This window comes from Pogona vitticeps, chromosome 2 (genome assembly GCF_051106095.1).
Source record: "Pogona vitticeps strain Pit_001003342236 chromosome 2, PviZW2.1, whole genome shotgun sequence".
Taxonomy (NCBI): domain Eukaryota; kingdom Metazoa; phylum Chordata; class Lepidosauria; order Squamata; family Agamidae; genus Pogona; species Pogona vitticeps.
Genome location: NC_135784.1, coordinates 175,815,595 through 175,829,072, shown reverse-complemented (window position 1 = coordinate 175,829,072; position 13,478 = coordinate 175,815,595). Strand labels below are relative to the sequence as shown.

The window sequence follows — 13,478 nt, the reverse complement described above, 5'->3', positions numbered from 1 at the left end:
TAATAATAATAATAATAATAATAATGATGATGATGATGATGATGATGATGATGATGATGATGATGATGATGATGATGATGATGATGATGATGTGACCCTAAGTCAATTCTGACTTATGGCAACCCTTTTCAGAGTTTTCTAGGTAGAGAGTACTCAGGAGTAGCTTCCCATTCCCTTCTTCTGGGGGCATCCTGGGATTGTGCAGCTTGCCCAAGGCTACACAGGCTGGCTCTTCTGAGATGTCCAGCGGCGAATTGAACTCCCAAGCTCGCCACCAAGTACCTGAAACACTGACCTATCATTTCTAACTGGGGGATTTTGTGAAGGGTAGTGAACTCTGAGTTTTCCCCTCCTGTTCTTGCTGTTCTTTTTTTGCAGACCAGCTCCCCTCTCCTTTGTGATTAGCAAGAGGGGCAGCAGATCGAGTCTTCAGTAGGGGGGATGAAGTTACTTCAGCTCTTGTTACCCACCGTGGCCTGCTTGGTAGCAAAAGTCTACGGCAAGATCTTCAGTCGGTGTGAGCTGGCGTCAGTACTGAAACAGTGGGGAATGGATGGGCGTCAGGGTTACGGCTTGGGTGATTGTGAGTATCTGGCAAAGGGGTGTCTGATCCACTTCTCTCCATTATGCGTGAAGAATTCCAATTCGCTTCACGGGTGTTGATAAGGTAGAGCCAGTCCTGTACAAGTTTTTGGATTAGGACATGGATGTGAAACGTCAAGCCCTGGGTGCAACTCTGGTCTCTCTCGGGTCCTGGTCTGGAATTTTGGTCCTCCCCAGATATCTACACCCATTTTCCTGCAATTATCATTGTGTGGTGTATTCCGAGCTTTTATATATCCCACCCAACCCATTCTAAGGAGTAGGAATGCTAATATTTAGTTAACTGTCAAGAGGACTTTTATGTATTTCTGGTCCTGCCCTTTTGGCTTTGCCTATTACTGGAAGGCAGCTTTTGAGGATTCTAAAGTGGATTTTAGCCCCTGGACTGAAAGAGGTTCTGCACTTTTAGCTAGTGGTTTAGTCGTCCATTTGGAAGTGCTGGTGCTCATTGTGCAGCCCTTCCCTGCAAGGAGAGAGAAAAAAAAATGCAGGCACCTGGTTTGGTCCCTATCAACAAATGAGGAGCAGGCCTTTTATAAAGTCTGTGGCTCTTAAGTGCCCATTCATGACCAATTCATTCTCAAATACTTTACATTACAGCCTGGGAAAGCCCGTATTTCTTCCAGTGACTTTGAAGACCACAGTTAAGCTCCAAGGGAACAGGAAGACATAAGGGGTGGTGGGGGCAGGTGATATCAGAGTCTCTGGTACACAGAAACTCCAGGGGCTTTGACCCTGTGAACCTTTGTTCCACTATACCACTGTTCTTGGCTCCGGGTATGTGGACATAAACTAAAATGACCCCCCTACGAACCAATATTCTAGCTCCTTGTAAGCAAGTGTTGTGCCTACAAGTTGGATTTAAGGCGGGTGGCATGATATACTGGGATTGAATGAGGAACAGATTATGTATCCAGTTCAAAGACATCCTGTACCATGAATTAACTAAACAAGCTTAGGGATGGTGAACTCTTTCTTAGCTTTGCCCCTTCCCTCTTTTTATTGGAATCCCGTGTCATCCAAGGAAGCCAATAGGTGGGGAAATTCATTGTGGACAAAAGAAACCACTTCAGCTAGCCCTTCGTTAATGTGTGGAGTTCAGACTGTGAGACCATCAGGTGGTGGCCAAACTACAGGCTTCTGAGGTCACGGTGGGGGGGGGGGGGAGAGAAGACGGATCCTCAGGAATCATAAGAGGCTGTGCAAGGAGAGCCTGTGTCCTTCTCTAGGGCCTAACTTTTTCTGGATCCGGACATGACTCCTCTCTTTGCCTCCTGCCTTGCCTATATCCCTGTTCTGGAGCCTCAAGTGCTCCGGGTGCAGCCGCTCCCACTGTGTCCGCTGTTTTAGGATCCGCCCTGCCGCGTTTGCCCGCCTCAGTAGCTGCCGTGGCCTTCTTGAGCCGTAATCTGTTAGGGAAGTGCGCCATCTAGTGACTGGATGGGTACTGTAGGTTCTCCTCACATGTAAATTGATCAACCTGTCACCTAGTGGCCGCAGCGGAACTACCGTCAGATTTATATTGATCAGTACTAATTTATTTGCTTTAAAAACAAATAACCCTGAAATGCATACCCTAGAGTCCCCTTAGTACCCACACCAAGCTTCAGGTCTGCAGGCTTCACAGACTTGTGCTATGCAGAAGCAAGCATATGTACTGTACATCCATTCTCCCTCTCTCTCATAATAATAATAATAATAATAATAATAAAATTCTCAATTTTCTTTGAGAGTCCAAGTTTTGCATTTATGTTGTTTGAGTAGCTTTGCAGCAGCCTGGCCTGGTTCCAAAGCTGGGTCTGCTGAGCCCTGTAGCCCCTTTGTCACCAGATGCCCAGGGGCTATAGCATCTGATGCGGTCCTTGTTGACCCGGGCAATGACCGATCCAGTATGCATTTCTGTTTATTCCCTCTCATCATATTTGATGGTTGGTGGCCACAATTGGTCTGGCTTCTCAGCTGAGATCGGTCTGGCTTGGGAGACCCTTCAGCATAGCTCTCAGCCACACTCAAGCATGCAAGCCCCTCCGCCTCAACAAGGCCTGTGCCCATGGAAGTTAAAACTTGAATCAGTTATATAATATCCGCCAATTGTTTTTATAACTGCCAGCCTCTGGCTCCACAGCCTAATACCTAAACTACTGAGCTATCCAGCAGTTCCTAGATTATAATTTTTCTAAAATTGCAGGGACTAGAAGCTTTGTATGAAATGAAACCTAAGAATGGCAAGATGTGAAGCCCTTTCCTTTGTACAGTATGAGATCCTGTGCTCATATGACAAAACTATTTTTAATTAATTGATTGATTGATTGATTGATTGATTGATTTGATTTATACCCCGCCCCTCTAGACAGCGTCTTCTCGGGGCGGCTAGCAAAATCATAAAATATCATTAAATAACAATAAAAACATCGCAATCAAAAATAAACAACATGTATATCATTTGTAGACTGCCTTTCTCCCAGTGAGGGACCCAATGTAAATCTGCAGAACATATCCTAGAAATCACAGCCTCCTCTCCATATATGTGAATCTAATTTCATACACATAGGTGAATCCATTCTTATAGCGAATTGCCCAGCTTGGCAGCTGTGAATCAACAGCAACACAAAGGGGAATGATGGCCTTGGGCAAATGTACTTAATTCAAAATGCATGGCTTGAATGTTGGCCTCTAGAACTGCAGAGATCAGAACAGAGAAGCATGTGCACCAAGGTTTCGGCAAGGCAAACCTTTTCACTGGCAAGGTCGTCTTTGCTGCCTGTTTCATTCCGGATTTAATGGCTGCACATGCAGTTAACACGCAGACCTGTCTCTCCCCATTTAGGGGTCTGCTTGGCGTACTTTGCAAGCACCTTCAACACAGCCGCTGTGGTGCACAATGCCGACGGCACCTCGGAATATGGCATCTTCCAACTGAACAGCCGCTCCTGGTGTGCTGACCATCACAGTCAGTCTGAGAACTTCTGCAGCATGTCTTGCAGTGGTAAGGGCTCCAGTCAGAAACTCAGCACAAGGACCAGAGCTGTTTTATTTTATGTTATCTTATCTATATCTTGCCTTTCTTTCAATAAAGGAAAACAAGGCAGCAGAAAAAGAATTTTTTAAAAAAATACATGTATAAAATCACAATATTCTTCTCCCTTGAAGTGCACAGGTCTGAGCAGCACGGTTTGAGTGATGTATGGAATTTTCCCCCCATATATATATATTTAAACAAATGGAGGGATGGACAGATGAACAGATATTCAATAAATACTGTGCCCCTGGCCGCCCACAACTCCATGAGTTCAACACCAAAGGGGTCGGCGTGGTCTGCTTGCCCCAAACACAACGACTCTCATTCAGCCTGTAGATCAGGAAGGTCTCCATCTGCGGGTGGAAAGACTGTAAGGAGCGGGCCAAGCCAGCCTCGTGATGAAGGTACAGTACTGTAATTCCATAGACTGGGAGCAGCCACTGCATGTACCGATGATGCCAGTGGGACTGAGAGAAGACCTTCCCCCAAAGGTCTCAGAGACTCTCTCTCTCTCTCTGTATGTGTTAGTTATATGGGGAGATATGGGACCTGTGAGGTTCAGTATCAAGGCTGGGCACACCAACCCTGTATCTTGCTTTGGCAAAGGCAGTGATAGAGAGGAAAAGGCCCAGGGAAGTGTATATGGACATTGCATCATGGTCTTATGCTCCTGGACTGTTCTAAAGGAGGCAGGGATGGGTCAGTGTCCATGTTGTTGCTATGCTGTTCAAGGCTTTCCAACCTGGTTCTGCAGATGGAAAGGGAAAAAGAGCTGGTACTATGGTCAGGCATAGAAATAAAAGTTTTAAATAATAGCCAGGCAATGACTGGCTGTGGGTATGCGGTGGGTCTGCTTGACTTATATGCAAGGAGCTGGGTCCTTGGCAGGTTCAAGGATCATTCTCGATCAGGATCATAGGTAGATGTGGGCCAGAAACTTTCTCCCAGATGCCACTGGAAGCAACAGTGGTGTGGATGTGTTTCTCCCACTCTGTGGCCTGCCTTGGCCTCTGATACTCTTTGACTGGAATCCAGCCAGTTGTGTAACCTATGCTGTGTAAGGCTGATGTGCTGTCACAGTTTCTGATTTCCACCTCCCAAAAGGTCCCCAAGTCCCTTTGGGCATGCCTTTTCTCATGAGGAAGCTGTTGGGGGCTGGATATCGCCACTGTCCCATGCCCCAGCAGCTTCTCCACATGGAAGGGGATCCAAAAGACGCCCTTGGGATCTTTGAGGGGGGGCAGCTATTGGAAAACTGTTGACATCATCCACCTCAGGCTGATGATAAGTAACGCTGCTGGATTTCAGCCTCTGAGTGTGTGCTGTTTTGGACTGGAAGCAGATGCCCCCGGCCAGTGATCCCCAGCTTTGGACTACAATTCCCGGAAGCCTTCATCACCAGCTATGCTGGCTGGGATTTCTGGGAGTTGCAGTCCTTGAATACCTGAGTGGCCCAAGATTGGGAACCAGCGTCTTGACCTAGACAAACAATCATGACTCTGATTGTGGGGCTGAAGGACAGACGAGGAGAGCAAGCAGCGGGTACATCAGAGACACATGATGATGCCGGATCTGGGAGGGGGAGTCCCCCCCTCTTAGTGGTGAGGGGGGGCCGCCTGCCTTGCATAAATGCATACGCTTTTCTTGCTGTAAAAATGGTTCAAGGTGGACAACTCCCTTGGGCTAGTGGTTTGTACTGGACCACCCCTCCTGAACCCATTAAGGGCTAAAGCACAACGGGGGTTCCTTCTGCCGCAGGCCCCGCCGTTCCATCATCATGGCTGCGTTTCACTCCACCACGGCAGCTATTGCAAGCGTTCAGTAGTGTGTGCTATAATATCATTGACTGAATTATTCCCTCCTCTTCCGCCCACGCTCGTTTAGGAAGACAATTTGTTCTAATCAGAAATGGATTTGTGTTTTGAAAAACTGCCAGCTTCATTCAGGTCTGGTACTGAGAACAAACTCCTGGGGTCAGACCTAAGCGTATTTTTTTTTCTATGAGGTTCCAGCTGGAGGATCTCTGGGTTTGTACTTTAAAAAAAAAAAGGAAAAGGAAAAGGAAAAAAAAAGAAAGAAATGGTAGCCCATAAGCTAGAAGCCTGTCCACCCTCAGTGCAAAGGGTACTGGGAATGCCGCAAAGGAACAGGTTTGCATTGTTACTGGAGGCTTACGACCGAACACATGGCTTTTCGTTTTCAGTCCATGTAGGGACCTGATTTCTTCTTCTTTGCAGCTCCTGGACAGATCCATCTCCCCACTCAGCCTTTATCTCTTCCTATTTGCCTTAGGCCCAAAGTAGATGGCACAGTTAGCACATCATTAGAGACGGAACTCCCGAAAGCTGTGAAAGATGCTTATTTATCCTAGCATGAAGTTGCCCCTTTCTGTATTTCTTTCACTAGCATCTCCTACCTCCAAGGCATCATCCTTTCACTCTTTCCTTGCTCCTTTCTCCAGTGTTCAGGTGTGCCATGAGTTCCCCTGTTCTCAAATGTGTCTGTGCCTTCACCTTTCTTCACCCTCTCCGATGGATGGGTGCCACTCCAGAGGTTGTTGGCAGAGAGATGTATCACCCGTTAATACTGACTACATTTTCTTGGGTACATGGGCATTGCAGCCCGACAGCATCTGGAGGGCTGCAAGGGGCCCACCCCTACCACTAACTGTAAAACAGTGCACTTCCTCCTTTTCCTTAAAGACTTCCAGAATGCAGTGTCCATTTCTGCTGAGTTTTTGCCAAAACGCCACTTTTTAACCCTTCATGATTAGGTGTCTGCCCCTTGTGCTCTGCTGAAACTGCTATACACTGCCCTGTAGCTCTGTATGGATAGTTAGTGTTCATTGTTAAGTTATATTATATTGTACCTAACGTTGTTTCTGCCTTATTCACTAGATTTGCTGACCAATGACATTGAGGATGATGTAATCTGCCTCCAGAAGGCTACAGCTAAGGCAGGAGGCTTGAAAACCTGGTAAGGATCTGAGTTTGTCTCTCTCTATATCCCCAGATATACATTTAATCCATTCAGTTACCTTCCCACCGACCTATCCATCTCCCCATACCTGCCAGATTTAGCCACATTTAGTGCATCACCTGCAGGAAGCATATGATTGGATTCCATCTTTTGGTGCCTTCTGAAAGGATGAGGAAATGAATTCACGGGTGCTTGGGATTCTGATGGAGGACTCAATTCATGGCCATAATAAAAATTTCACTGTTCCGTTCAGTGTTTGAGTGGGGACACTATTGTAAAGGCACAGCAGGAAACGTACCTGCTTATGCTTGTGCACTGGGAAGACATCCGTGTAACACACACACACACACACACACACACACACACACACACACACACACACAAATATAGAGGGCAAGATATCTTGCTGATATTTCCTAACCATCTGTTGCTGGAAGGTGGAAATGGAGCCAAACATCTGTCATTGATATGTGAGAAGCACCAAGATGACATCAAGACTTAAGAAGCCGCAATACAGCCACAACACACAAAATACCTGTTTGTCGACCAATACTGTGTGGCGCTCAGTATTGTGTGAGATGATTGCCAATGGCTCTAAAGTCCCCAAGGGAAGGTAAATTGAATTCCCGACCAATTGCCATCTGACTCTTTCTACTGGAGGTGCTAGGGACTGAACTTGGTGCTTTCTGAATGCAAAGGATGTCTGCCTTTGGTAAGGTACTTCCTGTCCTCCCCTCCAAAATCAGGGACAATTGCACCACCACAGATGTCTTAGTGTAGGGGTCAACTCCGGACTGTAATGTGCCTTACAGGCTGCATCTCCCAAGCTTAAATGCACTTCTAACTATACATGGATATTTTGAAAATATGGTCATATGAAACAAACACGTCAGGCCTAGCTAAAAGCTGTCTTCCGGACATCTAGTTTTATACTTGCAGGAAAAGAGGATGTTTTTGCATGGAGAAACATGTGGCCCTTGTGCCCGCCTCCACCCACTCTCTGAAACACAACATCGCAAACGCTGATAAGATTTCTCAGTGACAACTAGGCCAAACTAAAAATATCCTGCCTTAGCACAGAAACTGAACCTGTCACTGATGCAGTGGTAGAACGGAGCCAGGACTCACAAGGGTCAAAACATCCTGACACTTTCGGAGGCTTTCCCTGTTCCCTCTAAGTTTTCCTGCAGTCCTACGAAGAGCTGAAAAAGAAATAGATCTTTCTTCTCCTCCCAGGACTTGCATGCTACTGCAAGCTATTACTGCTCCTCCTATTGAAGGGTGCTATGATTTACAGGGGGAAGTTAAGAACTGCTGACTGTACAAAACAAACAGACAAGAATACACTCCCTCCTGCTCCTTATGGGCTGATATGGGCTGATCCAGCTGCCTGCAGTTTTGGACTCTTCTTTTGTGAGGGGCTGTGTATGGGGAATGTGAGTGGAGAACATATGAACTTTTTAGTTTATAGTTAGAGGAAAAAGAAATGATTTTGGTTGGATTTTTTAATGACACAGTAAACAGAAGAGCTCCCAGAAAAGAATTTCCAGCAAGTCCAACTGGAATCCTAGCAGAATGATTTTGAAAGATAAGCACTCCAGTTATCGAAGCTAAGAAATCAGTAATACCTGGACATAATTTCATTTTTCTAGCTCTTACCCTTTCCGAGATCTTTCAAGACAAGTATATTTTCAAAAACGTGTTTTGAGGTATAAGCACTCCAGTAATTTAATTTGGGACCTCAGTAAAATCTAAGCAGAAGTTTTTGTTTTCTAACTCTTACCATTTTAGAGATCTTTTGAGAGAGGGAAAGAGACATATCTTCATAAACATTTATAAGATTATACTACATGTCAGAAACATACAAAGTTGCCTGAAAGCACATAATGTCACAGGTCATCTCCTTCAGTGTTATCAATACAGTAGGGCCCTGTGTGACGAGATCGGCATCCATGGTCTCACTTGTCCATGGTCTGAAAATATTAAAAATATTAAATGAAAAAAATCCAGAAAAATGTATTTCAACAATGTAATTACTAGAACTGGCCATTAGAGGGAGACGGAGACCATGATCTGTATCGGATTCACTATTCTATGGTTTTTATGGAATCCTGATACAGCGGGGTTGGAATTGATACCCTGTGGATACCATGGTCCTACTGTACTGACTAGTGCTGGCTGGGCTTTTGGATGAGCATCTTCCCTAGCCCTAAGTAGAGATGCCAGAAGTTGGGTCTGGGACCTTGTGCAAGAAAAGTTTGTGGCACCAAACTACTTTATCAAGAACAGAAAGAAAAGAAAGTCAGGGAGGTGGTAGCTCTGTCATGACTCCAGTTCCTACTTCTGCCCTTTAGCTTGCATTTTCCATAACCTCTGCACGGACGTGCTGTATTGCTTTCTCTCCCCTTGCTCCCTAGGAATGGCTGGAGGGATCATTGTCGTGGCAAAAATCTGAGTCACTGGCTTGCTCCCTGCCATCTCTGAGTTCGTAGCACCAGATTCGGAGTCGGTCTCCAGCGACCCAGCTTTTCTAAACCAGCCTGCTGCCTTCAGATGTGATCCCACCATCGTGCAACTGGATTCAAGTCAAAGCATTATTTAAGTGCATAAATAAATGAGCAACCCATCCGCTCCTTTTCTTAGACATGAACATTTAAATGCCCTCTCACATCTGTGATGGGGACAGAACAGCCATAATCAGTGTCGGGGGTGGGGGGGGGGGAAGATGGCTCATGCATGAGAATGAGTGATATCTTTTGGGGTACACTCCCCCACCCCACTTATTAGCCATCTGTGGCAGGCTGGAGAGAATGGTAGGAGGAGAGGATGGACCAGAAAGAAAGAAGTGGAGCTAATTTGTGGGGCAGCTCAGCTCTTCCATTAGGGAAAACGGGCCACTGCCTCATCTCGGCCTCTGACTCCCTTTCATCCATCCTGCCTCTTCCAATGGCAGAAGGCCTCCCTCTCTTTGTCTACGAGTGCTTGTTTCCCTGTCCGCTTGTGTGCCTCTTAGGTATGGACGTGTGCTTCTAAGCAAATAGCTGCTCTCGCATCTGACCATTGCCCACCGCACGGGGCACCAGCCGCTGCTGATAGCTGGACATGGCAGCCCTCAAGGGGTGGTCAGAGCTTGGAGTTAACCCATTACAAATAATGGCACTGCCTGTTAACACACTAGGTTTTTTTTTTAATGAGGAGAGTTTGTGGCATTACTTTTAACATGTAACAACCAGTAAGTCATTAAAAGTTTGTTGTGATAACTAATGTTTGCTTGTAATTTTAAAACATTAATGTTGGGGCATTTGTAAAAAAAATTTGGTGGGGTTGCAGATTTGGGGCACATTTAGCCACTTTTATTTTAAAATGAGGGGGAGGAATTGAGACTATTTTTTCACCTTGTTTTAAAAAAGAAACACTTAAAATTAGAAATAGGACATGATCGCTGAAATCCTGTTGCACTGCTACAGAGAAGGCATAAAGTTGGGGGGCATATTGCCTTACATCTTTGTCATCTTTGGTTGACACAACTTAGCTAGAGGTAATTCAACCCCAAAAGTTGCACCTTTTGCATAGCCGTTCAACAGGCTTTTAGCCAACAACTAATTACCCAAACCAGCAAATGAAGCAAATTAAAAAAGTATTAAGTAATACATTTCTGTTCAGAAGCAGTGTTCCAAGCTCTGGGACTTTGTTGGCTTCCTCCACATGTACTGTACAGACTGACATAGCTTAGTTTTTTTGAGTATACTGTATTTTTTATTACACACATATATAGCAGTTTGATACCAATTTAACTGCTGTGGTTCCATCCTGCAAGTATCCTGAGATATGCAGTTTCTCTGTAGGCATCCTTCAGTCTCGAGAGACTATGGTAACGTGCTCTTATGGAGGTCTTGGAACAGCATCTAGTGTGGCTGACAAGGCCAATTCGAGAGTGACAATCCCTTCCACACTGAAGACAACTGCAATCTGTCCCCTGTCCAGCTCCCTGGTTTTGCTGGTTTCGGGACTGCCCCTTTGCCTCAGCCTGCTGGACAAGTGTCTCTTCAAATTGGGAGAGACCATGATGCACCGCCTGCCTCCAGGCTGAATGCTCAGACGTCAAGGTTTCCCATCTTCCCTATGCAGTTTAATCAAATACTTATTCTCTGCTCGAGAGCTAGTGCACAGTCCTCTGAACTACAGCAAGGAATCCCCTCACAAAACTACAAATCCCAGGATTCTATAGGATAGAACTATGGCAGCTAGTGGTACCAAATGCCATAACTGCGCAATGTACATGTAGTCTTCTGGACTTCATGATCATATGCTTTGTTACTGTTAGCAGCCTGTGTGACCAATGAACCAAATGACACATTATGAGATCCATACTTGCCCTAAAGATGTGAAACTGGTGATGTTTATGTTTGAAGAAATATCTGATACAGGCCCATGATCTTGGCTGGGACTCAAACCCATTTTCTGCTTAAAATTTCCTGTTCCTAGGCTGCATTTGCCTCTGGATGCATTGTTTGCAGTACACTGGATAGCTCAGTAGTTTGGTTGGAAGTTTGATTCTTCACTGTGCTTCCCTGACAGGGCAGGACTCAATGATCCATAGGGTCCCTTTCAGCTCTGTTATTCTAAAATTATTATTGTTATATTATTCAAATATTTCAGGCACAGTCAATCAAACGTATAAAAACATGGTATTACATAACAGGTACAAGTTTTAACCAAAAATCTAAGAATCTGTTAAATATGGATGTAATATATATGCTGTTCCTAATATTGCCTTTTTTGTAGCTCTGATGATATTTTTGTATCTGCAACTGCTTATAATACTGTGTGAAATTTCTTGATATTGTTCCCAAAGCCCTGAAGACAATAGGGACCACTGGGTTTTGTTTCATCTCTCAGTTGCCATGTCTCTGTATTTTGTTAGTTTTTCCAATTCTTTATCTTCAGCTCTGGCATCTCCTAGAATTGCAATGTCAATTATCCAGACATTTCTTCATTCTATTGCTTCAATGTCTGGTGTGTTATGTTCAAAGTGTCTATCAGTTTGGATCCAGAAATTCCACAACATCTTGCCTTCATTGTTTCCTGACACCTTCTCTACCTGACATTCCCATGGGTTTTTGGAGGCTGGCAAGTTATATTTTTTGCATAATGATTAGTGCACTGATTTTGCCACTCTGTCATATCTAATTTTGTAAGCAGTTTGTGCCGTCTTTGAACATTCACAGATGAAGTGTGATACCGTTTCATCTTTTTCTTGACAGAGTCAATAGTTGCAATTTTCAATCTTATCCTTATCCTTATCTTTATTCTTATCATCACCACCACTGACTATGATTTGAGGAAGATGATTCATTCGCTCCTGATACAGATTAAGATCTAACTTTAGTCAGCAGGACCCTAGATTTTTCTTTAAATAAAAATGGCTAACTGAAATCTGCCTTTGAAAAAAATATGGACAGGCTTGTGTGTACTTTAGTCCTCACTCTGTTGTCCGAGTCCAATCTTTGCAGTGGCTAGGAAAGTACATAGTGTGGTGTCGTGGACAGAATGGCAGACTAGGGCTTGGATCCCTGCCCAGGTATGGAGACTCACCGGAGCGGGGGTAGAACTGGTAAACCACTCCTTAAATACCTCACTCACCTTTGAAAGCCCTCTGAGGGTTGCTCCTAGTCAGTTTTGACTTGATGGCACAGAACAACAATAACAGGAAAGTACATCTTAGTGTGCTGTGCTTTAATTGCTCATATTCACAAAGGCACTATATATATATATCACACAGTGTTGCATCTTTCATGTATTGAGCAAGGGTGTGTGACAGGGGTCTTGGGTGGGGCAGGAAGCTACCTTGGGGGTTGGAAGGGGAAAAGGAAAGGCTTGAGAGTCTTGCATAGATGGTTTGAAGACCAGCTGGGGCACCTTATGCCAAAATTTGGAGGGTACTCCCTGTTAGGTCACAAGCTGCCCATCGTCTTGCAGGAAGGGAAGGGCAGGAAAAGAAGACATTCTCTATGGGGATCAGAATTGGATGGCTTTCCGTGCTCCTTATGTGTTGCGAAAATTTAACAGTTCAAACACCTTGTAAGCTAATTCCAATTGGCCGCAAGATAGGAGAAAAAGAGAACACCTATTATGAAAGAATTTTTAAAAATTATTTACTCTGCAGAAGAAGGGGGTACACATAGATTAATACCCAAACAATGTGTCTTGGAGTATACAGAGCCCATAATTGATACTTGTAAGTATCGACTGTGGACTGGAGCATATGTGTAGAAGAATGAGATGGCAGTGAGGTGGTGGAGTGGGCCTACCCTTTCATATAGCCAATGTAGAGACACAGTTATGAATGCCTTCTCTTTTATTTTATTTATTTTTATTTTATTTATTTATTGTATTTATACCCCGCCTATCTAGTCGTTTTGACCACTGTAGGCGGCTTACAACATAAGGATAACAAGTTCTAAAAAAATTATAACAATTAATTAATTAAATGATTCTATAAGATGGGAAAAATAAAAATAAATCAAATAAAGAGGAAAAAAAGGAAAGAGGACAGGAATTAACTGGAAGGGAAGGCCTGCCTATACATCCATGTTTTTAGTTGGTTCTGAAAAGTACCCAGCGAGGGTGCAGCGCGAATCTCCGGAGGTAGGTTATTCCAGAGACGAGGAGCCACTGCCGAGAAAGCCCGGTTTCTAATTCTTTCTTTCCAGGCCTCCCTCAGCGTCAGGCTCCTCAGCTTCACCTCCTGGCTCGCGTGGGTGATACGGGTAGAACTAGTTGGGAATAAGCGTTCCGCCAAGTATCGAGGTCCTAAACCGTTTAGGGCTTTATATGTAAGCATTAACACTCTGAAGTCAATGCGGAAACGGATGGG

At 44.6% G+C, this 13,478-nt stretch overlaps 1 protein-coding gene across 1 annotated transcript; it reads left to right on the top strand.

Annotated features, from left to right (window-relative positions):
* Positions 1–388: 388 nt before the first annotated feature.
* On the top strand, positions 389–6,602 carry LOC110081133 (sperm acrosome membrane-associated protein 3). Its single transcript, XM_072987090.2, has 3 exons — positions 389–583; positions 3,431–3,589; positions 6,520–6,602. The coding sequence occupies exons 1-3, from the start codon at positions 442–444 to the stop codon at positions 6,600–6,602; spliced, it is 384 nt and encodes a 127-aa protein (XP_072843191.2). The 5' UTR covers positions 389–441.
* Positions 6,603–13,478: the final 6,876 nt, after the last annotated feature.

Excerpts from the sequence above, each read along its gene's own strand:
- LOC110081133 (XM_072987090.2), top strand. The coding sequence starts at position 442 with ATGAAGTTACTTCAGCTCTTGTTACCCACCGTGGCCTGCTTGGTAGCA. Across the intron at positions 584-3,430 it reads GGGTTACGGCTTGGGTGATT|GGGTCTGCTTGGCGTACTTT; the intron begins GTGAGTATCTGG and ends CTCCCCATTTAG. Across the intron at positions 3,590-6,519 it reads CTGCAGCATGTCTTGCAGTG|ATTTGCTGACCAATGACATT; the intron begins GTAAGGGCTCCA and ends CTTATTCACTAG.